The sequence below is a fragment of the Chaetomium strumarium genome, assembly GCF_033439665.1.
Source record: "Chaetomium strumarium strain CBS 333.67 chromosome Unknown B0T15scaffold_2, whole genome shotgun sequence".
NCBI lineage: Eukaryota > Fungi > Ascomycota > Sordariomycetes > Sordariales > Chaetomiaceae > Chaetomium > Chaetomium strumarium.
The window spans coordinates 4213703-4238751 of record NW_026944430.1 but is presented as its reverse complement, the minus strand read 5'-3'; the positions used below and the strand labels follow the sequence as shown (position 1 = coordinate 4238751).

The window sequence follows — 25049 nt, the reverse complement described above, 5'->3', positions numbered from 1 at the left end:
CAGCTCCATAGGGGGGCCACGCACAGACAGACCTATAAAAATCAGCAAAGCCCATCATCTCCCCAGCCCAGCTGTCTCGAAAATCTCCCGCAGGTGGGGGGCCTTTCCTGCGAAACCCGCCATCCCTCTCCCCCTTATATACACATCAGAAGCAGTGGATATGTTCTGGCAGCAAAAGTGAAAAAAAAATCAACTCGAAAAAGTTCACGCGACCGAGGGGTGACCCGAGTACTATTTCTTTCTGAGTACCCTCCCTCTAGATCGACTCAAGCACAGATGACGTACCCAATTGGGCAGGTAAAGACACGCCTCCGCGCCGAAGGGTGTCCTATCCGTAAGAAGCGAAAATAGTTCAACTCCCATTCGTTCCATGGTCTCTTACCCCTGACGCCTTTTCATTGCCCCGTCGCCTTCCCCTTGTGAACGAGAAGGGAATAACGTTGTGTATGTGTGTGTGTGCGTGCGGTTGGTTAACCGCCGTGTATCCAACACGGCGACTTTTCTGTGGTGGGAAGACGCAAAGCTGGGTATTTGCTGCGGATGATGACCTCCCGTCGCAGAAAACTATCCCCTATAGTCCCTATGCTGCTGACCCGAAAATGTGCAGCCGTATGTCGAAGTATAAAAGGCAAAACTCCATGTCCATGCATCATTATGACCAGATGCAGCCGGAAACCCAGTTATGGCATATCCAGGCGCATCCTTTTAATGCTCATAGCCAGCGCCACGTTGCCACGGGCTGTAACAGTTAGCTAAGTCGTCCTGTACACATTCAAGTCTCGCATCTCTCACCTCGCATTATTTTGTGCCCGAAACGAGGCGCCAAATGGACTAGCTGGTCTTTGCTGTGCGCCGAACGGGCTGGCGGGTCGGTTCGGTTGGCTAAAGGGACTGGCGGGTCGCTGGTCGGTGTACCTCGGCGGGCTCTGCGGCCCGTCGGCGGGGAACAGCGGCATCGCAGGGGACGCCGGACTCCTCGGCCGGTTGGAGAACCCGGTCGACACGGAAGCATTCGCCGAGGGCACGCCAAGGTGCGAAGACTCGGTCTGGCGGCGCAACGAGTCGGACGTTATCGACTCGGCGTCGTCGTCGAGGTCTAGCCCACCTTTGGAGCCAAATTTGTCGCCACGCGCTGTAGCGGCAAGGGCGTCGAGCTCCGTGGTCGTGGTGAGATGCGTCTGCGACTTCATGAACGAGGTTCTGTCGTCGGCCATGATCTGGTATCGACCATCAGGGTTCTCCCGGAAGAACACAAATACGGTGCTTCCGATAAGCATGAGCAGCAGGATCAGGGCGAAGACAGCGTTGGAAATCCAGAGGACGAGACCAACGATGCCCGTGACGAGCGGCGGCTGGTTGAAGACCTCGGTGAAGATCATGAGGAAAATGGAGTTGATGAAGTTCATAGCGCAGATGGCGATGTTGAACGAGTTCGTCTTCTTGTCCATCCACGGACGCAGGACACTGGCGGCGATAAGCGCGGCGGCTTCCAGTATGATGAAGCCGACCGCCTGCACGGTACCCTTGGATTGTGCGAAGGCAATGAACATGGCTTTAACCAGCGCGTAGCCTAGTACGGGAACGATGAAGTAGTATGCCGAGGCCCGGAACTGGACATACAAAAACCCCCACTTGTTGAGGGCCTGGGGATCGGAGAACAGGATGTAGGCCGGGTTGTGGTGCATCGTCACAGAGCGACGTGCGATCCTGATAACCTTGGTCGCGGCCCATCCCAGGGTGACGAGCATGCCAAACAGGAAGAAGACGGCCAGGACGACCTCGGCAGCCGAGTCCTTCTGCGTGAACTCCCAGAGACAGAGGATGGTCATCTGGGGGAAGCCGATCAAGGTCAGCCGGAAGAGGATACCCTTGAGGATGGTCTGCCAGCCGTTGCGGAACTCGAGGAACCTGTCGCCAGGCATCCACCTCTTCTTGACGGCCAACTCGCAGAAGCCCTTGAAGGCGGCCACGCCAGCACACGTGAATATGACGAGGAGGCAGAAGAAGACCAGGCCTGTCATGAACAGGTTCGTCGACTCGATGCCGGCGCGGAAGGCTACACGTTGAATGCCGTATACAATGTAGCTGCCGGAGCTGGTCTGAATGTTAGCCCGTTTGGCCAGCTCGCGTTTGACTACTGTTGACATGGGTCCAACAATGCTCCTGGGCATCATGGCGAGCGAGCGCTTGGCCAGGCTGCTGCTCGCCGCCGCCTCGACAAAGTCAAGCGCACGCTTCTCCACCTGAACGGAAACCGTGGTCAGGGAGTCGAAAATCGTCGACGGAGTGCCGCCGGTGGCCCGCTGGTACCAGGTGAAGATGTCCTGCATGAACGAGAGTCGGATGATGCCCATGCTCCACTGGAAATCTTGGGTCCACGACATGACGACGGGGGGCAAAGGCACTCCGGTCAGGCCGATCATGGCCTGCGCCTGGAAGTAGCCGAAGAGCGAGAGAGAGTTCGCGGCGATGTGGGCTGCCGCGTTCTGGTGGCCGAGGCCGGACACAATCGCCGAAGACACCAAGGCCAAGCCAGCAACAATGGCCGTGGCCCACTTGACGCCGACCAGATCTACCGTCTTGCCGTTGGAAATGTCGGCCTCGACGCATGCGACGCTCTTGCCGGCTTGGTCCCCGTCGGTCATGTTGATGAAGACCTTCACTTTGGCGTCGAGATCGGGGAACGTGTACGCAATGCCTGGGATCTGCGATATCGCGTCCTTGCCCACGTTTAGGTTGAAGTTAAGCGGGATCTTGCCGGCCGTCATGGGGCACAGACCGGCGAGGCCGGCGTCGCAGGGGTTGACCCGCTTTCTAATGACTTCGAATCCGTAGGCTAAGATCTGGACATCAAAGATGACGCTCCCCTGGACGGAGGAGACGGCAACGATGTCGACATTTGCTGTTTGGTTATTTGGCGTGAATGTGACCTTGAACAAGCTGGCCGAGAAGCCCGAGTTTTCCTGGCAGGCGTTTAATGAGTTAGACTGGAGGATCGGCTCGGCGAGAGCAGGAGAGGCGAGCGCCGCGACCGACGCGACCGCCGCGAGTGGCCTCAATGATGACCACCGCATCTTGCTGAGGCCCAGGAAACTCTCTTGCAGGTCAAAATCAAAGAGTCGATATGCAACGATTCGCTCTAAGCGGCTCCTGCATTCGGCGGTTAAACGGCGAAGTCGGGAGTGTTTCTCGTCGTCAGTTGGCCAGGCTGTGGCGGTAGTTTGTATGCGGAGACACTGAGGAAAAAGAAACCAGCAAGAACGAGAGCGCTGGTGATACGTGTCGAAGTGAAACCAAATCGTCGTTACTAGACGTCTCTCTATCCGTAATTCGGATCGGTTGCGGCAGGAGGAATGAAGCGAGAGTGTCTGCCGACAACAACGAAGCCGCGCTCAGTTCGCAGCTGTTAATTCCACCTGTGCTCGTCGACGATATCGAGAAAGATCCAGCCTCGCAATCATGGGGCGAGCGCAGGCGGCGGTGTTGGGAAAGGCAATGAATTCGAAAAAAGGAGCGAAAGAATGGATGAATTGGAGGGCGCCTCAGTTGCGTCTCGTGTCTGGTGACTGGGGGAGCGCTGTCGTAATGAGCGACAAAAACAGGGACACACTCTTTGAAGAGGCTTTCAGGGGGTGACCGTTGCGAGTCCGCCAAGTATTTCTGTTAATGCAGGCTGGGAGATGAGATCGGCGGGCTAGAAGAGGACGGCAGACCAGGTGCCGGCCACACCGTAATCAGATGTATACCACTAACGCGAGGTCCGTGCATTACCTTGCTGGACCAACACCACTTTGAGATCTGCATCTTCTCGCCAAGTTCCTGGACTTGCGCGCGACAATCATCAGGATGGTTGGAGTTCAAGTTGCACGAAATATTCTATGATGCCTACGGAGTACTTCAAGGCCAACTTCTTACATATTACATACTTCCCCCATAGCCGGGAAAACGTGCATTCTTTTCTGTCAAAGTTGAGGCAGGTGAACAAAGGAAGCCGTAACCGCCAAGTTGCACCCGGCCGGCGCGCCCTCCTCCCCTGATCCCAAGAGTCAGGGGCAGCGCTTAATGCGCGCTCCCGTTCGCTTTGACTCCCGAGTCGGCAACCCCGCGTTCTGGAAGATTATCCGCCGATTTGGGTCTGCATGTTGGATTTTTATGAGAGCTGATCTCCGTGGAACTGCCAACTTGCCTGACGGCACGATGTGAGAAGTCTGGGAGAACGGTTTCCCGACTACCTATGAGAGAGCTGATAGAGGCGACGATTGAGGTGCGCCGCTCAGCTCATTACCTTTAGTTACGCGACGTTCGGGTGCGCGCGTTTCCCGACGGCCGCTGGGGAATACGGGACATTAATGAGACTGCACAGCCTCAGCGGGATGTTCCAAAACTCCAGATGAGAACCCTGTCGCCGCGCCGAGTTCGAGTTCCGCAAATACGTGTATTGCGCAACACTATCGCAGTGGATAGTCCCAAGACTGGCGCAGCAGAGTCAATTCGGCATGGGCGAAAACCCTCTGTGCACCACGGAGTAGTTGCACGAAAGAAACCGCAGATCAGCGTGAGACTTTTGTTTTTGTTCTCTCGGGCCTGTCAGTGTCAGCATTTGTTGTCGGCCCCCGTGCAGATGGGCAACGCTGTCTTCTTGCCAACAATGCCCAAATCAAGACTTGGCTACATCGGCATTGTAGTTTGGTTAGACGATGAGGCTGAAGAAGATCCGCTTTTGACGAGGTCTGTTTGGGTGAATCGAGATGTCAAAAGTTCTCTGCTTCGCTTATTATTATTATTGTGGGATGGGAGGGTCGTGCCCGCGCCGGATACGCTCATCTGCCGATCTGATTCGGCTCCGGACCGTTGCTGCTTCTCCTAGCGGTTTTTACGCGGAGGTGGACGACAAGGTGAAACGGCAGTCCAGGGTCTGTGTGTGTCTGCTTCATGAAGCACCAGAGCACCAAGTTTCAGATACATAGAGAAAACTACTTAATAACTACCATAATACAAGCATTATTTGAACATGGGCACTGAATCTAGACCCGACTCTCTCAGTCTACTCTACTCCGGGGGTTGGATCAGCCGTTTTAGGAGGCCCAGCGAGTATCTGCTTTTTGACACTCGTTTCCAGCCGTTCTTCAACACTTCCATAAGGGGGACGGAACAACCAAAGTTCATACTGTACGAAGTACCACGTCAACGTAGACGCGAACACGAAGGCGTGTCCCACAACCGCCGTCGCGAAATCCGAGGGACCACGGTATCAATGCCAAACCTGCTAGATCAACCAACGGGGTTACACCTCATCTCGCCCCAGGGGAGTACAATACATAAGGGACACAAGGGTAAAACATGAGGCGGACAAGCCAACGGGAGGTCGCCATCTTATTGATCGAGCATTTTAGATCTAGAGAATAAAGGACAAGCCCTCAATTGTGTAAGAACTCTCTGCGACATCGCCGTTATTCATGCCCACTCGTTAAGGGGAGTCATTCCGAACCATGGAAGTGTCATTGTCACCGTGTTGCCCTTCCAGCCGTGAGAGATTTGTTCCTGAAATCAACCAATTCGCATACTCTGTATTCAGACAGATTTGGGCCGCAAATTTGCTTGCAAGCAGTGAATGTTGACATGATATCATGCTTGAGCACTTGAGGTACTTAGTAGTGAGGTAGTATAACACCCCTATTGCCTACCTACGTCTGTACGGTATTACCAAGATCCCCCCTGGCCTGCCTAGGTAAGGTAGGCGAGTCTCATCCCTTTGGATCTCTGGTAGATGAAGATATATATAATAAAAAAATAACAAGTCCGTCCGTTACGCCAACAGATGCATGCATGCATCCATCTACCCAACCGACCCCTCTAACGCCTACTGCATAACTAATTCATCTACCAAATGATAAACGCTCAAAGCCAATTAACCTCGGCCTCCTCCCACGGCTTCGTCGCCCTGGAGTAGTCATACCCGACTTTGTAGCCACTGAGCAGCTCCTCCTCGTCGACACCGCAGTGGCTCTGCCCGTCGCGGCCCCGGAACCAGCCCAGGCCGTAGGTCTTGGTCCGGCCCAGCTCGTCCAGGCGCGCGACCATGTCTGCGTGGCCCAGCTTGGCGGTGCCGACAAAGTCGTACAGCATCTTGCTCTGGTGGATGTATGCCAGCACGCTAGCGATGGTGTTGGGCTGGCGCGGCAGCCGGAAGAAGGAGGAGGTCGGCCCGCCGCCGCGGCGCACGAAGACTACGCCGGCCACAACGCCCATGTAGACGAGTATTACCATGGCCAGGGCCAGGGACACCCAGAAGCTGGGGACTGTTTCCTGCCCGGCGTTGATATGTTCCCCTTGTCCCTCCCTACTACCAATACCACCACCAGTACCATTCTGTATTTGTGTGTTGGCCCCTTGTTGTTGCTGCTGCTGCTCCTGCTGTTGCAGCATAGCAATAAACACCCTCCCTTCAACCGTCGCCAAGCTAGTCACCAGCACCGTCAGCACCTCGCTCACGACCGTGCCCAGCCCGACACAAAACACCAGCCAATGCTTGTTGATGCCGGCCTTCAAGACCAGCCAGCCGAACGGATCGGCCTTGTAGTCCAGACACAGGACGCTCGCGGGCGCGTGCCGCCTCGAGAGGATGTAATAGGGCTCCATCAGGCGCACGTCGGTCTCGAGCGCGCCCCACGAGAGCTTGATGACGACGGCCAGGGCCGTGATGGCCCAGGGGGCGCGGTCGGTCAGTGCCGTGGCCGGGGTGAAGAGTACCGTTGGCAGCAGGGCGGTGAATAGGACGATGGAGAGGAGCAGCGGGACGGCGCCGAGCGGGCGGAGCATCAAGGGCTGCGGGTTGGCGGAGAGGCCGTTGTTGTTGTTGTTGTTGTTGTTGTTGTTGGTTTCCTCTCTTCCTTCATTGTCTTCTTTGGTAGAGGAAGAAGAGGAAAAGGAAGAGGAAGAGGAAGACGAGTCCTCCGAGGGCGCGAGCGACGAGTTGCGGAGCACGTAGCGGCGCGACTTAAGCTTGTGGTGGATGTCCTGGTGGGTGGCGACGTCCATGTCCTTGAAGTCCATCAGGATGTGGCTGACGGTGGCCATGGCGGCGAGCCCCGCGATGCCCTTGACGTCGGCGAGCAGGCCGGAGCGGCGGGTCTGCAGCTGGTAGAAGAGGACGCAGGCCAGGGCGGCGATGACGGCAAAGGTGGCGGTAAGCAGGCGCGCCCAGACGTGGTGGAGCAGGATGTGCTTCTCGGCGTGCGGGAACTGCAGGCGCGTGTCGCGGTCGGGCGAGAGGACGAGGCTGGCGGCGCCCAGCGTGGGCACCAGCGTGTTGGCGAGCAGGCTGGCGACCGACGACACGGCCACGGCGTGGTGGCGGTGGTGCAGGGCGCGCAAGGGCCGGAACAGGTTGAACTGCGTGAGGTAGTCGACGTTGAACGACTCGGCCGCCAGCGCGCCGCCTTCCTTGGACAGCTGGTAGAAGGGCTCGAGCCGCATGACGTCGAAGTTGGTGATCTGCCACAGCACGCCGTACGACACGGCCACGAGCATGGGCAGGAACTTGACGGCGAAGTACTCGGCCGCCGGGATCTCGGACGGCGCGCGGAAGCTGACGAGCGGCGTCTGCGCCGAGGAGCGGTAGAGCAGCTCGACGCCCGCGGCGCCCCCGAGCGACAGGATGACCAGCAACAGCAGATACGGCCATCGCATGGAGAAGGGCTTCCAGTTGGGCTGCGGGTAGAACACGGCCGTCGTGGCCTTGCGCGTCGGGAACGTCGTCTGCTTCATCATGAACGGCACCGGGTCGTGGTCCTCCATCTCGGGGTCGCCGTGGCCCGCCACGAGGCTGATGTCGACCTTGGAGTCGGGCACCGGCAGGTCCCCATCCAGGACGACCTCGATCACCTCGCCGCGCCTGTTGGCCTCGCTCTGGCCCAGCCGCTTGACCGTCTCGGACCGGCTCAGCGGTCTGGCAACGCGCGAGAAGGTGCGGCTCAGGGGCCGGGGCCGCTCCGACACGGGACTCGAGCTTGCCGCGAGGAGGGCCGACTCCGTCACGGTCATGTCGGTCTTGATGCCGACGCCAAGGCCGCCCGTCAGCTTCCCGTGCGCCTCCTGCTCCTGCAGCGCCTTGATGAAGGCCTCGTCGGCCTGCGTCCTCGGCCCCAGCGCGTTGGTCAAGTCAAACATGGGCACCGACGAAACCCGGGCCGTCGGCTTTTCCACCTCGCTTCCGGCCACGGGGACAGCCGAGTCGACCAAGCCCAGGTCGATGCCGTCTTCCTCCGGGATCGCTTCGTGGCGTCTATGAGTATGGACATGGCTCCGGCCTTGCCTGTAGGGCCTTGGCACGTCGGTCGAGGCTACCGGCGAATAGCCGGCGTTGGGCGAGTAGCCCGTGAACGTGGCCCAGGCCGACGTTGGACTCGCGTACGTGTAGCCTTCATTTGCTGGACCGCGGCCCGGGTGGGCGGCGTGTGCCTGCCTCGAGACGTCGGTGGTCTGGAGGGAGGCGAGAGGGGGCCGCTCTTGCGTTGGACTCTCCGTCACGTCGTGGGAGAAGCTGGCAAAGTCCGTAATGTCAGAAACGGTCGAGATCCTGCTCAAGGCGCTGGACGACGTGCCCGACCGGAGCGGTGGTCTTGGCCTTGGCGGATGGTCCATTTCGGACGCTATAACATGGTCCGGGAAAGAAGAAGGTATGGATCGGACAGCACCACGGATGAGATGAGGGGGGAGGGAGCGTCAGGTAGACTAGCTCATGACAACGTGCCCGAATGAGCGGCGCTTTTTGGTGAAAAGGGAACAGATATCAAGAGGGAAACCAAGTCCCGGTGGGTTGGTGAAACAACCCCATGCGCAAGATGGGATGCAACTTGGCATGTCCAGACATTGCATACATAGTGTACGCACTGAGTTACATCTGTCCCTTGCCTCCCAGAGACTCCGTGCAGCTCCTGTAGCAGTGCGGCTGAGAACACCACTGCGTGGTTGGTGGATTGGTCCGGACTAGTATTCTGCTCGGCGGAAAACTAGCGAAGCCCTTGGTCGAATAGCCGCCGATAGGGCTGAGAATCGGGTCTCGGTTCAGCTTTGCCATGCTCATGCCTCGCCCAGTGGCATCGCTCAGCCTACCTTGTTCTGCTGACAACATGTGAGATCGAGACATACACATTGAAAGACATGACTTAGAGTAATCACTCTGGACCTGCTTTGGCAGCGTCGATGGGACAACGACGTCATTGAGAGCCCTCACGAAATGGCCCGGCGATAGTAGGTTGTTCGTATCTCGACAGGGGTCGCGGCGGGGGAGCCTATTAATAGCGGCCTAGAGCAATTAGGGTTAGCGCACCGCGGGTTGGCTCCACTCCGGAGCGATCGACTGCCCAGGATCACAAGCGTTCGGCACCGATCGTCAGGCACGAGATCGCTTGCACGAGGCATCCTCCCGTGACTTGGATATGTTGTGTGTGACGACTTCATCGAATGGGGCGATACAATACTGCGTCAGGCATGATAGATAATTATTTGTATGTGGCTACAAGCATACTGCCTTGAGTCCACAGAGGTTGGTGATTAAACAAACGGTTAACAATATCTCTCCCCAATCCCCGTCGCCCCCGTGCGCTGTGCCTCACGGGCGGGAAGGGCGATGGTGAAACGGGTTTCTGATCTCTCAAAAAAAGCAGCACATCCTGTGTGCACCTTACACGCAGCGCGCCGTGGACTCCTGATCCACAACGGCGCCGATAGCTAGTGCAATCCCGCCGAATCCTCTTAGAGGGAGGAATGATGAATCGGCCGGATAGCGTGCACATACCATGCCGCTGGCCATTAAATCCGCGGTGTCATTAGAAGCCCGAGAACCTCCTAGTGCGTCGATAACTCAAGCATGGTTAAACTCGATTATGGAGCATGGCCAGTACAATCGATGCGGTTGTCTTCTCGGATGCTAGGTTTCAACTCCCGGGTCGGTGGGAATGAGGAATCTCTGCTCTGCTTCACCATACCAATATGTTAAGCACGGTGGAGAGCAAAAGAGAGTATTAATTCATTTCATCCTTAGTCCTCTCAAAAGAGACGCGAAACGATTCTCGGCTCCTCGCATACGGGACATCTGTAGATCTGCAGCCTGTCCGACACCAGCCTCATGTTAGAAGTTGAGATTTGGCAGAATGCGGTCTGCCTCACATGGGATGGACGGCTCTACCGGGTCAATGCTGCGGTTGCCTTTCTCTGAGCCCATTCTCGAATAGACAATAGAACACAAAGATTTTGACCCATTTTGGCGCTTGGGAGAAAGTCCTCCACGCAACATCCAGAAACACAACTCTGCGTTCTTGATTTCAACTTCTTTTTCTTCGCAAAAAGCCTAAACGTCAACCGACATACAAAAAGGCTCATACGTTCAACGCCACAATGAAACACCATCCATACAAAATGGTGGGCTCATTAATGTGGACGGCCGAAGAAGCCAAGTACCTCAAGGCCGTTCTCCACTGGCAAGAGACCGCGGCCTCAGAGGACGAGAAGAGACAGCAACAAGCCGAAGAGGAAGCTCGTCGTCGACACCAACAGCAGCGCCAACCCGCAGGCGAGTTCCGCATCCTGGTCGTCGGCGCCCGAGGGACCGGCAAGACGGCCCTGCTAACCCGCGTGAGCAACGCACTCCTTTTCACCCCCCCTCCCGTTCTATGACCCTCAAACAAACAAACAGATGGCTAACAAGGTCAGTTCTCCCAAGGAACATCCCAAGACTCAAGCAACAACAACAAAAACAACAACAACCCACCACCAAACCACCACCCCCTTTCACACACTCACTCGCGCACCAGCTGCTGCCGACACCCCATCACACTCGACACCGCATCCATCACACCCACAACAAGCAGCAGCACAAAACCCCAGTGCAAGGAGGAAACATACCTCCTCGAGGCCCGGGAATTCCCCTCCCAGCACCTGCTGAGCAACCCCAAGCTGGCCCAGGCGCTGAGCACCACCGAGGCGGCCGTGCTGGTGTACTCGGTGCGCGACAGGGCATCGTTCCGGCTGGCGCTGGGTCTGGCCGAGTTTATCACAAGCGAATACTTCGCCTCTGATCCTTCTCCTTCTTCTTTGTGTCCTTCTTCTTATGCTACTAGTGTGAGAAAGGTGGGGAGGGGGGATATAATAATAGACGGTGGTGATGATGATGGTGGTGGTGAGCTTGATAGAGGACGCGTCTACCCCATTGTACTAGTCGGCACGAAATGCGACCTGCAAGAGCCCGACACAGAGGCAGACGCAGACACAGACCAGGAGAGGGCCGTGTCGTTCGCCGAGGGACTCAAAGCTGCACAGGGGATGAAGACGCCCGGTTCCGGTTCGGTGTCGTCTGACGTGCCCTTCCTGGAGGTATCGGCCCGGACTGGGGCAGGGGTCGACAGAGTGTTTCGGGTGGTCGCGGCGGAGGTGTTGCGTGCTCGGCGGGCGGCTAGGGCGCGGAGGGAGCAGGCCGAGCGGGAGAGGATGATGCGGGATCTGATGGAGATCACCAAGGCCGGAGGAGGAGGAGGAGGCGCGGCCGAGGGCGGGAGGAAGAGGTTTTCGTTGTGGAGGGCGTTGGCGCTGGCGTTTGGGAGGCGGCGGGTTTTGGTAGGGCGTTGAAAGGAGTGTATGGTGGTTATACGGGCAGGCTTTTATGGAGGAGATGCAACCGTGAACCGTCCTTGGCCCGGGTGTTAGCTTGGCGAGTGAACACTTTCAGGTCGGGGATGAATTCTGCGAACCCCTTCAATGTGATTCCATAATGACGGCTGTGTGAAGCCGAGAGAGATGCGTTTTCTTAGGCGAGAACTTTGAATCCATGAAATATCGCTCACCCCGTTGTTGACCCGAGCCAGTCAATAGTCTGTCCGCCTTGGTATCTATCCCAGCAGCTTATCCCAGCAGCAAATCCACGCTATCAGAAGCAAGCCACTTCCGAGCCCAGCTTCATCCCAAGACAATCACCTGGCCCGTCCGCAAGGCCTGCCTGAACAGGTCGGCAAAGGCCGTCGTCGAGCTGCAGTCACTCTGCGCCCGCTTCTCCATCGCTTTAGGCAGCCACTCCTGGATCTTCTTGATCCTGCTCACGTTCTGCCGTGCAAAAAACCCTCACTTATTAGTTTTTCAGAACCCCAAAACTTGGTGAGCAAAGCGAATCACACAGCCAAACTCACCGTCGGGTGCGTGCTCATCCACTCGGGCACCTCCTGTCCCTGGGCCCTCTCCATCCTGGCCCAGAAGCTGGCCGCCTCCGAGGGGTCATAACACGCCTCGGCCATCATCATCAGCCCGATATAGTCGGCCTCGCTCTCCTGCAGCCGGCTCATGGGGAAGCCGAACGCGACATCCATGAACCTCGACCCAAAGAAGTGCATGATAAACGGGCCCAGCCCAAACACCCCGCCCATGATCACCAGACTATACAGCAAAACACTGGCCCCAAGATCCTGGCTCAGCCGCTCACCGTGGTGATCCGCCAGGTTATGCGCAATCTCGTGGCCCAGCACAGTCGCCAACCCGCTATCATTCCTCGCCAGCGGCAGGATCCCACTGAACACAAACACCTTCCCGCCGGGAATCACAAACGCGTTGGCCGTGTGCGGATCATCCACCACGAAAACCTCCCACTCATAATTCCCTCCTTCCTCCTCCCCCTCCCCCTGCAGCCCAGAAAAGGGAATCAGCCGCTGCATGACCCTCTTGACCCTCGCCGTCCGCGGATCCCACTCCGGCAGGAAACCCATGCCCTTCTGCTCCAGCTCCCACAGCACCCGCTTGTACTCCATCTCGCCCACCTTGCGCACGCTGGCCGGCGAGTAGACGTTGAAGCGCGTGCGCCCGGACACGGGCACCGTCTCGAGGTTGGAGAAGTAGAAGATCAGCGCGCCCGAGATGGCGGCCGCCACGACCGTGTATGTCGACGGCGTGTTGAGGGCACGCCAGCCGCGCCAGTGCACGAGCGGCTTGGCGGTTGCGAGGCGCGTGGCGCGGTGCTGGGGGTCGTAGGGGTCGTGGTGGTTCTGGTGATAGGAGCAGCGCTGTTGTTGGGCTGCTCTTCTGAAGGGGAGGGTGAGGAGGTGAGGAGGGGTTGGTTGGTGTGGTAGTGGTGGCGGTGGGACGCGGAGGGGTTCACATCGTTGTGGCGGGCTCGGCGGTCGTTGGCTGAGGAAAAGGCTTCGTGCGGTGGCGTGAAAGGGGCTCACAGCCGGGCGAGTTGGTGGGGGACGTGTTCGGAGGAGGATGGAGGGGGAACTTGGCAGGATCCACGGCGACACGAAGGGTCGCATGCGGGACAGCCTGGACATGGTGCCGGTTTGGCAGGGCCCAGGATGTATATACAGTATTACTAGGTATGTAATATCTCTAGCAACCCTGAATGGTGGTTTCCCGGACCAGGAATGGCCTTCAGTTGCGACGCATACAATGTGGTGATGTTGGTGAGGACACAAGTTCCGTGCTTCCCGTGGAGTTGAGGTGTTCATTCATGCGGTGGGATGAAGTCATGGGTCCAACCGATTGGTGCCCTTGCAAGCAAGCATGTGCTTCTGGGCTGAATCTCAGATAACCCTAACCCATATTATGTACCCACATCGAGGAGTCCAGTCCCTGATCGACATCGGAGCAAGAACAACAACGTGGAAAGCACTTCGGTCACACGTTTACACAACTCAAAGCAGATCCAGAAAGGTAGGTATATTCAGGCACACATACACACCCAGAATCGCTCTACTTCAAAACCCAACGGAATAGAAAAAAAGAAGCTCTATACTTCATATTATCATAAAAAACAATCCACCCCAGAAGAATTCACCCAAAAAAACCAACCATTACATTACATCACAAACGCAGCCACAGCACCCAAAACCACCGCCACCAACAGCCCGCTGGTCCCACCAGCAACCTTCGACCCGCCCGCAACCACCACAGGCACACGCGCCGTCGTGCTGGTGGGGCCGACCGGCACCCGGGTCGTGGAGATCTCGATGGGCGGGACCACGACGGTCGGCTTGATCGACTCGGTGCCGTTGCCGCCGCCCACTACGACGGGAGGAGCACTGCTGGGTACGGCAACAGGGGGGACAGAGACAGAGGCAGAGGCAGAGGCAGAGGCAGAGGGAGCGACAACCACGCTGCTGTCACTGCCGCTGCCGCTGCCACCGGTAGTAGTAGGCACGACGACGACGGCGGTGGTGGACGTAGTCGTCTTGGAGATGGTAGTGAAGGTGCGCAGCGTGGTGGTGACGCCCTCCGAAGGACTGCTACCACTACCGCCACCGTTACCACCAGGCGCCGGAGCGCTGGCGGAAGGCGACGACGACTCGACGGGGCAGACGGTGGTGCCGACGGGCACGACCTCGGTCGTGACCTGGCCGATCTTGCCCGGGCAGTTGGTGACGGTGGGCGCGCACGACGTAATGGTGTAGGTGCGGGTCGAGTAGACGGTGGAGGTGGTCCAGCCGCCGGCGGGCGGGAGAGACGAGGAGGTCGACGGCGTCGTCTTCACGGGGCACACGGTGGTGGAGATGGCGATGGTCTCGGTCGTCACCTGGCCGATCTTGCCCGGGCAGTCCGTCACCGTGGCCGCGCACGACGTGATGGTGTAGGTGCTTGTTGTGTAGATGGTCGACGTGGTGAAGCTCTCCGTGGCGCTCGTGCTGGTGGTGCCGGTCGGGGCGGCCGTCTCCGTGGCCGTCTCCGTGGCAGTGGCAGTCGTCGAGGCCGTGGTGGATGTCTCGAGATCGTCGGGGCAGTCGCTCTCGGTCTCGGTGGCCGTCTCGGTGGCAGTCGCGGAAGCAGTGGTCACCGTGGCTGTCTGCGTGGCGGTCAGGCTGGCTGTCGCGGTAGGCTCCTCATCATCCGGGCAATCGGTCTCGGTCTCGGTCTCCGTTGCCGTCTGTGTGACCGTCTCCGTGGCAGACTCGGAAGCAGTGGTGGTCACGGTCTCGGTCTCGGAGCCGGTCGAAGTGGTAGTTTCGGTTGCGGAGGCGACGGTGGTAGAAGTCTCAGTGCTCGAAGTGCTGGAGGCGGCCTCAGAGCTGCTCGAGCTCTCGGTGGTGGCAGCAGCGCTGGTTGTCGTCTCAGTGGTCGTGGTGCTCGTGGAGCTCTCGATGGCAGAGGTGCTCGACGTGCTGGACGTGGTCGAGGTCGAGCTCGAGCTCGTGCTGTCGTCGCCAAGCTGGTACACGTTGATGCTCTTGACCTTCCAGTAGGTCTCCTTGTAGGCGTCGGGGTTCCACTGCACATAGGTGTAGCACTCATCAACCTTGGTCGACGCCTTGCACGTCTCGCCCCAGGTGTTGCCGGCCGCATCACCGCAGAAGTTGATGTTCAGCACCATGCGCATGTTGTTGAAGGCACGCTTGACGTCGCAGGTCTTGCCACCCGCGGCGAATCGGGGGGACTTCCAACTGCTGGGGTTGGGCTTGCCCTTCGCGATGTCATCAGGGACGGTGTCATGCGACCAACTCCAAACCTTGATCGCATCCTCCGTCCACTCGAAAGCGTCTACCAGGCCCACTCGTCAGTTATTCCCTCGGGCAAATTGAGCTCCTACATGTAGGGTGACTAAGTGCTTACAGACACCACCGTTCGCGTTCCCGTACAGGCCATTGGTCTCCTCGACGGCGCAGCCCGTGTTCCCCGGCTGGCCCGGGGCAGCGTTCCAGCAGTTGGGATACGACATGGTGCTGGAGAAGTCGCCCGGCGAGATGGTGCAGACACCGACCGATGCGGGATCATCCGTGTGGGCCACGATCTTGTTCTTCGTGTTCAAGTTCCAGCCCTCGTAGATGTCTATCTCGCCGTCTCTCGGCCAGCTGGGGCCGACCATCCAGAAGGCCGGCCAGGCACCGCACGCCGCAGCAGGGAAGTGGGCGAAGTCGGCAATGAAGAGGCCCGAGTTGTACGTGTTGACGCTCTCCAGCCTGACACTGCGGCGCCCGTCTTGCTCGTTGCCGGACGCCTGGACGCCCACGGTGACGTCGTTTTGCCCCGTCTTGATGAGACCGAGGTCACTGGCGGACTCTTTGGCCTGGTACTTGACGAAGCCGCGGTTGGGGTCGGTGCCGCTGAAGAAGTTGAACTTGTCGAAGAAGTTGGACGGCGTGTACGCCTCCGAAAGCTTGTATGACTTGGCAACGGCGCCCGAGGCACAGGCCAGGGCAGCCGCGCCCAGCCGGACGACGGAGGGAGCCATGGTCAAGTAGTAGAGAGAGAGAGGTATTACTACAAGAGTAAAGAGTGACTGGTGGGCAGTAAGGACCGGATCGACGTGCGGTACGTCAAGGGACGAGCAAAAAGAATGCTCTGGTCTCGCTGAATAGGCAGCGTGGACGACTCGACAAGGAGAAGCATCAGGCTTCAAGAGAGAGAGAAGGGGCTCTCATAGCGGTGGCATCAGGGGGCCTTTTACATACATACCTTACACATAGGGGAGCCGCGGATGGCACCCCTTGGATCCGTGCCGTTCAGCTCGGTCTAAAAAACACCACATGGCAGCATCGTGGACAGCCTAGCGTCAGGGCTAGCCCACCGCCAGAAGAGGAGCCCAAACCCGGTTTGCGAGCCAATAGTCCCACTCACGTTCCTACGAGCCATCAACGTCGGCGGCTCCAAAGTCCAGATTCGTTCCGGGCCTTGGCTGGCAAGGGTTTGACCCGGCGCGTTTAACGGCTGGATGAAAAGGGAGACTGGTCCCCATTGGTTGAGAGATGCGAGAGTGGGTGCAAGACGTCGGCGCGGAACTTGTGTCCAGCGGACCCTTCACCCTTTGAATTCCAACCATTGTCTCCACCATTATGCGCGCCCGCCCCCCACATGCAAACAATAGCCTTCGAGCTGGACCCCAAAATAGTTTGGAACTGGTAGGCCTTAGCTTGGACTTTCTTGACCCGTCCGAAGGTCTGGAGGAGACAGAACGCGGGGCTTCCGGTGCCTAGTAAGTATCCCCTCGTCGTCGTCTTCTGTGAGGGGAAGCAGAGGAACGGTAGGTAACTGGCGAACGAGTCCGTGTCAGAGTCGTGTGGCCAAGGCCAGTCGTGCGGCCTTGGCCAAGGGTTCATCCGAGCAACCCGGAGCATCCATCAACGCGGGTTGTGGGTCCGAAATGCAGGAACAGCAGCGCCACACAGCCCCGGTGTGGGTTCCTGTCATGAAACGGAAGAGTGTCGATTGGTGATGAGGTCTCTCGGGTTGTGCCTGAATCTGCACATTTTTCTCTACTAGTAGTAGTTTTTTCTTTTTTTTTCTGGGTTGAGGTGGCAAGATGCGGTCCAACGGTAAGGAAATGTCTCACGGCATCTGTGGCAGTTGTTCGGTTGCTCCTTCCAGAACCTCAGATCCGCGACAGGGGAAGGCCAATTGAGCCGCGTGAAAATCAGACGGATCATTGCCCAAAGGGGGATCAGGCAGAACGTGGTGGAGGAAAAGTTAAAATCCTCCCCACCGACAATCCCATAGTCTGGACCACCATCGATCCTCTAGTCCCAGAACCCAGGAATCTGATAACTAAAATGCTGGACGACGATCAGGTGAAGTTGCCCTTTTTTCCAATGCAAATGCTAACGTGATGGATGAGTGGATAAAGAATTTGGAGGTGTTATTTGGGACTCGTCCAACTCGAGGAGGACTCGCCGGATAGGTCCTTCCCAGCGAATCCCCCTTTGGCTGCCTACCGCCCTTTTCTCGGCTTGGTGACTCTGCATCGCCACGTCAATGCATCACATAATCTCGCGTTCCGCAAATTCGACATGATCCCACAGTCCGACGGGAGAAATTCTTTCCATCACTGGGTAGCACCAAGGGCACAGCACGGCACAGAAAAGTTCTCCTGCTTTCCACTTCTATATTTCTCACTTTCCGATAGCCGCCCCCGTCTCCGTCAGGTGATAACAAAATCAGCTCTTTTCAAGCGAGTCTTCTCCAGGACAGCCCTGCGCTGCCGTCTTCGGAAACACCAGCCCACGACCACCAATGCCGCTATGGAAGGCACTCCAATGGCCACTCCTAGCCCAATCGCCACTGGCTTGTTTATATGCGATGCATCATCACCGCCCCGGGACTCCGCGGGTGTCGCTTGCTGTGGCCGGGAAATTTACCCGAATGTCAGCCATCTCTTTCTCTCCTCTTCTCACAGCGCGTACACTACATGCCAGGGAAAGAAGGGCGGCAGATCCCGGGATAGGTGGCTTACCGCAGATGCCGAAGGAGCCGGCCCCACCACGCCGCCGTCCGAGTCCGATGATAGTATCGTAAAGAAGGGAGACCTGCCAAGCACCGGGGCGTCCCCGCCGGTCCAGCCCATCGGCCTCAGCTCCAGCTGATACAGCCCGTCGGCCACCCACGGAAGCGGGTAGGGGGCGCCGGTCCAAACATGCGCTGTGCCGCTGGCACCAGCTACCTCTCTCTTCATTAGAACGCTGTCTCTTTTTATTCTTCGGGAGAGTCCCGGCCCATTGCCTTCTTGAAGGAAGGAAGGGAGGAAGGGATGTTCCCAAAGTTCCGCTCGGGGCAGGTGCTCAGGGGCGGAGAGAAACACATACTCGTGATATTCACGCGATACGCATTCGCGCTGAACCCGTCCCCGCCCTTTTCCCTTTCAATCAACTGTGCCGCGATGCACAGCGGATATTGTTGAGGCTGCACGCCGCCCCAGGTCAGTGTCACGTTCGACCCTCTCGCGATGTCGTCGAAGGAGTTGGTGAACTCGGCCGCGGACCGGCCAGCAGCTGCAAAAATGATAGCGACTAGTAGTACCAAGCTGCTGGGCTTCTTCATTCTCGCTCGTGTCGCTGCTGCGCTAGGCGGTACCGCATGCTTCGTTGCCTCAGGGAGCGGGGGAGGAAGAAAGTCTTCCTGTCCAGGAGCGCGCTGCGTCCTCCAACAACGCGTGATCTCTACTATCTGTATATGCCGTGTTGCCGGTTGATTAGACCTGGGAGGGAGGGTTGCACTGAATGTTGGTCAAGCTGCTGATCGACGTATTACTCTTTGAGTCGTAGTTGGTTCACCGGGCCGGGCCTGCAAATCCACCACCAACGGCATGCGATCGCACAGGACGCAGCAAAGGGGCAGCGATGTATGCTGGTCATGGGACGGGGCTCCGGTGCTCGGTATATGGGAAGGGCAGAGATTACCTATCTGTCCATATAACATAGTTGAGTGCAGCATTCCTCCCCCGAACCCCTCCACCACCGCCTGGAATGCAGCGCCAGAGTCAGGGACTGAAACCTTTCCCCTCATCGTTTCCGCCCTTGGGGGGCAGATTCCCATATTAAAGAAACGCGGCTCGAGAGGGATCGGGTGTTTGGGTAAATTGACAGTAAGTAGCGTTGAACCAGTGGCAGCGCGGGATTCTTGATGCTGGTCATTTAGCCAGCATACCATTCTGTGCCTCGGCCCTCGCGAACAGCAATCCACTTTCGGTCTCGCCAGGCGAACTTCGAGGCCCCGCCGCAATGCCGAGCCGGTCCACGTTCTCGGCAAGCGGAAGACTGCCCGTCCGGAGCTACTAGTCACTGTCCGGGACTGTGGAGAAATTTTGGCGGCGATCAGTCCGGGCCGGAAGCGCTATTCAACATTCAACACGGATGCGTGCCGAACTCCGAGTTATTAGGGAAGAACTGCTTAAGGTACCTAGGCATTTGTGATTGGGTCCGATCTCTGTCCTCACCGTAGTTGAATGCTGACGCCGCCATGCTGACATGCAGCGGCCCGAAAAGCGCGATGACCTGGCAATATCCAATGACTCCGAGTCCTCCTCACATCAGCGGCGCCAAGACAACTCCGAGTGTTTTATAGCAAGATTTCCTGGCCTAATCGACAAACGGCTGCATAGAAAGTTACACGGCCGGTTTCTGAATGGTCTGTTCCGCCGCCTCGTAGGCTATACCTTGGTCAAGTGGGGATGTAAGACGCAGCTGATTCAGCAACGACGCTGCCCACCGCCGAGTAGATAAGTCGACCCAGAGGATTATGTGACACACTGCCGGTGTGTAGGAGTCTCTCTTTAATAAAGGCCGGGACGGTATGTCCAAACACGGCATTGCGCCTCGCATCGCATCTCGCTGCAGCCCTACCATCCTCCCATCCTCCCCATCCCGTTGTGCCCCCCTCGATCTTCGAGCTTTCTCGGTACACACACACAAACACACAGAGAAGGCGACACACAAAATCTACAAGTCGGACGAAACATGTTCTCCTCTCCCCCTATTCGCTCCACGAGCCGGCTGCCCGCCGGGCTGAAGTGGTACGGAAAACGAGGCGGCGAGTTGGCACAGACTCGCCGGGTCATCTGCCGAAGGAAACTTGCCGCCCGTGATGACGCCTTCTTCCCAGAGTGGCCAGCCTCGCCGTCGAGACTGACGCCGTCTATTGATGCGCCGAGTTCATAAAGTCTGGCTGGCATAGAGAAACAACAGCAGCAACAACAACAGCAACAACAGCAACAACAACAACAACAGCAACAACAACAACAACAGCAACAACAACAACAACAGCAACAACAACAACAACAGCAACAACAACAACAAACAACCCATGGTCTCCTGTTGTTGCTGTCTGTGGCCCGGTGCCTGGTATGTATTGTACATACTACTAGTACTACTCAACCAGACCACTGCTTAGGTTGTGGGGAAGAAGAAGAGGAGAAGAGGAAGAAGGAACGGATGCTAACGTTGCCAAGCAGCATCAGCAACAGCAGAATGACCACCCAAGCACAATATTATCAGAGGAGACTACGGTCAACCCCCCCTCATACCTTAGTTAGTGAACCGGCACGCACCACACCACGCCACAACCCAACCCCTTAGCACCAGCAATCCCCCGTCTTCTCTCTCTCTGCTCGGTCCTACAACCCGGGGCGATAATAAGTGCCTACCCCTCAGGCACCATCCACAGCAAATAACAGCACCACCATCAACAACCCCTTCCGTAACCCATCGAGATTCCGATACACATAAATACTATCTCCGACGATTGCACGATGTACAGTACAGTACCTGGTCCAAGCCCCGAAGTCCCCCTTCCACAGACACTTTCCTCGCGGCTTCCCAAGGGCGTCTATACGAATGGATACCAACAAAGTCCGGTCTGGAAAGATTTTGGGTAGTGTTGGACGAGCAGTCTTGGTTTCCCTGGAGCTTTTCGAGGGGAGTTTTCCTGTGTGGCCGGCCAGTCCTAACCCCCCCCCCCCCCTCCCCCCCGGGGTCGCTCTGTCATGGTCGTGAGATTGGAGCGAGGACATGAGGGCATGAGTTGGGGGGTGGGGGGTTGTTTTACGCAGGGATGTGGTAATCTTGGTTGTTTTCATGGAGTTTTCTTTTGGGCGTTTTGGAGGGATGTTGTGTTGAAGTAGGCATTTGAGGTTCTATTTCGTGGTTTTTGGGGTCTTTGTAAAAGAGTGTCTGCCTTACGGTAGACTGGATGATGCGGCATTCGGTGGTGAAGGCAAATGGGTTGGGTTTTGGAGTGCACTGATCTTTATAGCCTGCTATCAGACTACTATTCTTAAGAAAGGGCCGTGTAGATGTGGGGTGAGGGTAAATCACATACAGAGAACGAATACCAAGTTGTAGGCCTCATTGGCCGAGCACGTTATTGCTTCTTTGGAGTTCCTAGTAGGTACCTGGTATGTACTGTACACCCGAACCTCTTGAAGCCCGCCATTACTTTGCTGGATGCACCACACACAGCATGGGACGCCCACGAGTGAGGAGGTTTAGGTTATTCTAGCTGCTGTTCACTTTTATTTAGAGACGATCTTAGCTGCAGACCACAACATGATGGAACATGCTCGCTATCAGATTCACGCAACTCCCTACCTTACCTACCTAGTTTGGTAGAAATACCTAAACGAGTCGAATCTAAAGCCGCCGAGACAGTCGGCTACACGCCGTTCCCGCCACCGATCCAAAAGGGATTTGCCGTATTTACGGGGCGGATGTTGAGATAACCGAGCGGCGGCCGATCAGCTCATGTCAGAGCATACCTGCCCGTGGTACAATACCCTGGGCTGATTCTTAGGTGAGAATATCGTGCTTACTTACATTTTGCTGCTTGCCTGGGCCAACCATCACCTTCCTCAAACCCCCTACCACACAACCCAGGACGGTATATTGAAGCGACGGGACTGGGACCAAGGGGGAGCATGGCAAAGTTGCACGATTGGGCGGCCTTAGCTCCGGAAAGTTCCAAACTCCGGACATGTGAACTCCGATTAGGGTACAATACATCCTAAAGGGCCCGCTGAGTCCCACATGATATGTATACCTACACATTTGACTGATCAGTATCGCTCGGAGACATTGAAGTTCCGGAAATAACTTTAACATCCGTACGGAAGCCTGACCATTGTTGCGCGGACCAGGGGTTTGGTCCACACAAGCAGAATTCAGGGGCTCCAGGGCACATGACTGTGGCCCATCACCAACACCGGCAACATAAGGTATCAACCCCGTGGGTTCGTGCGGCCTCCGATGCCGTGGCTTGGATGATATCTTGCTCTGCTACTCTGTCGGTACTTGACCGTACTTACGGATATACGTAATAACCTGTGAGTGAATGCTAGTATTTTAATCTGTGAGTCCCGCGTAGGCCGTGGTGTGCCACTGCACTACCGGGCGCGCGCTGTGGTCGAAAGTGGCTAGACCGAGCATGTTGGTAGTAGCGAGGGTTAGTAGCCCCTAGTGCTCGCTCTAGTACTGTCCTATGGGGTCTACAGACTCAAAGAACCGCATTTTTCAAACCTTCGCCACCGGTTCGAATCATCAAATATGTATTTGTTTCCGTTACACCATTCGCAGTGGCGACAGCACTCATAGAGCAGTGATCACGGGTACCGAGGTAGAGGCACCCAGGTACGCTTCGATTGGGTTATTTTTCTTTTTTTTTGTTGGGTAAGATGTGTTGAGCAACAATGCGTAGAGTTTGTTGGGAGGTGCTGACGCCGGGAAGTGGCCGGGTTGATCGACGAAGTCGAGATCCTGAAGGTCCATGTCTTGTCATCTTGCATGAAGCAAGAGTTGTGGTTGTTGTCGTAAACAGGGCATGAACTGGTCTGGATGATTCCCGGAAGTTCCAGATCCTCATCCAGATAACCGCTGAAATGTTTGGCCTTTCTGGAATCCCTTTTCGACAGAGTAGTAGACGTCCTAGGCAAAACGAGTGGGAAGATGGTCGCTCTCACTTCCCCGTTCGATTTCGAACACTTCCTAGATATCTACCTCTACTGTCCCAGGAAGTACTAGTAGCACCCTGCGCCAACTGGTCCATCCGAAGAATTACTCTCAAGAATCAACAGACTAGTAATACATCACCTTGGATTTCCCGAGAAGAGCCCGGCCGGGAAGGTATAAGAGTGTAGATGTTCAGCCGTAGACTATACTGTCATGATAAGAAGTATCATTACGTCTCGAGTCATATCCGATCCAAATGGTATAGTATTCCCCCTCTTAATAAGCCCATGAGCCAACCATCGAAACCACAAGCTGAAACCAAACCCTGCTCGCAAACGACAGACGACAAAATCCTAGATTACTCCCAATGAACGCCCCGGGCAGCTTTGAGCCGACTGAACCCGTCCGATGCCGTTTCTAGATTTCCCAGCCAGCCTCCGTTTGTTCCCACGCGCTGTAATGTAACGCGGCGCCCTCATTAGCCGACCGACCGAGGTGCGTCTTCCGTCCCGCAAGGGCTCGTTCTGTCTGTCGCCGCTCCCGTTCAGCTTCCGAAGACCGGAGTTGCGCGATGGGATGTTAAAGTTTTCCCAATCACCAAAAAGTCTGTCTCTGTCTGGTCCCGCGGCCATGTAAGTAGGTAGTACTTATGTGCAACCCGGATTTCCCGGGTAACGCCTGTCCCAGTTCGGTAGCTCCGTCCTTTGACCCCGCCCCATCTTGTTCGTGAATTCTATCCTCATCTGTCCCTGGCACGGTGATTCGCGCTAAGTGTGTCCCAGCGCGGGATTTCATCGTCTAGGTTGCAGTTTGCCAACTGCTTCTGCGTCAGATCCTTTGGGGTGGCTCATGGCGCAGTGGACTTTTGTCCTCAGATACGTGAGGAAGTGGCTGGCGTCAACCGCTGTCTTGATCGCGCGTTTGAAACAGCGGAGAGGCTAAATTTGCGCGCAATCTCTTCTGGTCTCAAAGCGAATATGTCGTGCTCATATCGTGGTACACAAACATGTCCATGTCGAGGCTGTCGGCACCGGCTGGTAGGCCCATGCTGGGGCCACCGCCGCTGTATGTTTGGAGGTCGTATCGCTGCGAGTAACTCGGGCTCGGTTCGCTTGCTTGCGATGCCTTGAGCGCCGCGTACTCGGCGTGGAGCGCCGCGTAGGCCTGGCTGAGCACGTCGTTGCGTTGCTTGGCGTCGTTGAGCATCTGCTCGAGGTCTTTTATCCTCTGGTCCTTCCGCTCACGGTATGCTCTCTGCGATGCGCGGTTCTGGGCTCTCCGCCGCTGCGAGAATGTGTTAGTTTGCTGGAGTTTGTACAACGTTTTCGTCAGAAGGCTACGCACCGACAGGACGGCCGGAGGCGCATTCTTGTAGCGGTTCTCCCGTTTCCTCTTTGCCGCGGGCTTTTGTTGTTGTGTGGATTCCGAAGAGTCGCCTTCCTCGTGACCGGGGCTGGGGTACCGGCTCGAGATGCCGCTCTCTGCCGCTGATGTGGTGTCATACTAGAGCCACGGGTATTAGTGAGTGCTGCCTCCGGAATTTCGCGACTTGCAAGAACTCACCACAGAGTCGCTAGGGCTCTGGAACTCTGACGCATGTGGCTCCGAGTCTCCGTAAGCGTAATACAGTGAGTGCGGCGGCGACGGAAAGTCGACGAAGTTCCCGAGATCTTCCATGGTTTGACTGGGTGGGGAGACTGATGGAGAGGCTGGCGATGTATAAGAGCAGTGATGTATCCTCGAAAAGACTGGTTGAGATATATCCGCCGTGCTAGTGAGGGCTGTTGATCATGAGGCAAGGAGGTGGGAACAGGAGCTTGTTCCCCAGCTGCGCCCCCGGGAGCCCATCCTTATATGTGTCGATCACCGTAC

At 56.9% G+C, this 25049-nt stretch overlaps 7 protein-coding genes across 7 annotated transcripts; 1 reads left to right on the top strand and 6 right to left on the bottom strand.

Annotated features, from left to right (window-relative positions):
- Positions 1–705: 705 nt before the first annotated feature.
- B0T15DRAFT_491598 (uncharacterized protein) lies at positions 706–3074 on the bottom strand (the record flags this gene model as incomplete). Its single annotated transcript, XM_062866796.1, has 2 exons — positions 706–739; positions 793–3074. The coding sequence occupies 2 exons, from the start codon at positions 3072–3074 to the stop codon at positions 706–708; spliced, it is 2316 nt and encodes a 771-aa protein (XP_062724846.1).
- A 2696-nt stretch (positions 3075–5770) lies between these two features.
- B0T15DRAFT_128547 (uncharacterized protein) lies at positions 5771–8769 on the bottom strand. Its single transcript, XM_062861720.1, has one exon. The coding sequence runs from the start codon at positions 8641–8643 to the stop codon at positions 5899–5901; it is 2745 nt and encodes a 914-aa protein (XP_062724845.1). The 5' UTR covers positions 8644–8769; the 3' UTR covers positions 5771–5898.
- Positions 8770–10419: 1650 nt separating this feature from the next.
- On the top strand, positions 10420–11862 carry B0T15DRAFT_573111 (P-loop containing nucleoside triphosphate hydrolase protein; the record flags this gene model as incomplete). The annotated part of the gene is made up of 4 exons (XM_062870920.1): positions 10420–10635; positions 10697–10708; positions 10888–11038; positions 11219–11862. 4 exons carry the CDS (start codon positions 10420–10422, stop codon positions 11623–11625), a joined length of 786 nt encoding a protein of 261 aa, XP_062724844.1. The 3' UTR covers positions 11626–11862.
- Positions 11863–11952: 90 nt separating this feature from the next.
- B0T15DRAFT_390993 (peptidase family M48-domain-containing protein) lies at positions 11953–13292 on the bottom strand (the record flags this gene model as incomplete). Its single annotated transcript, XM_062864565.1, has 2 exons — positions 11953–12096; positions 12180–13292. 2 exons carry the CDS (start codon positions 13290–13292, stop codon positions 11953–11955), a joined length of 1257 nt encoding a protein of 418 aa, XP_062724843.1.
- Positions 13293–13837: 545 nt separating this feature from the next.
- Positions 13838–16201, bottom strand: B0T15DRAFT_509455 (glycoside hydrolase family 16 protein; the record flags this gene model as incomplete). Its single annotated transcript, XM_062867786.1, has 2 exons — positions 13838–15510; positions 15583–16201. The coding sequence occupies 2 exons, from the start codon at positions 16199–16201 to the stop codon at positions 13838–13840; spliced, it is 2292 nt and encodes a 763-aa protein (XP_062724842.1).
- A 1283-nt stretch (positions 16202–17484) lies between these two features.
- Positions 17485–18873, bottom strand: B0T15DRAFT_128168 (uncharacterized protein). Its single transcript, XM_062861719.1, has 3 exons — positions 18546–18873; positions 18197–18399; positions 17485–18082 (listed from the first exon to the last, which is right to left on the bottom strand). Exons 1-3 carry the CDS (start codon positions 18778–18780, stop codon positions 17885–17887), a joined length of 636 nt encoding a protein of 211 aa, XP_062724841.1. The 5' UTR covers positions 18781–18873; the 3' UTR covers positions 17485–17884.
- Positions 18874–23976: 5103 nt separating this feature from the next.
- On the bottom strand, positions 23977–24940 carry B0T15DRAFT_128129 (uncharacterized protein). Its single transcript, XM_062861718.1, has 3 exons — positions 24741–24940; positions 24522–24680; positions 23977–24461 (listed from the first exon to the last, which is right to left on the bottom strand). Exons 1-3 carry the CDS (start codon positions 24852–24854, stop codon positions 24144–24146), a joined length of 591 nt encoding a protein of 196 aa, XP_062724840.1. The 5' UTR covers positions 24855–24940; the 3' UTR covers positions 23977–24143.
- Positions 24941–25049: the final 109 nt, after the last annotated feature.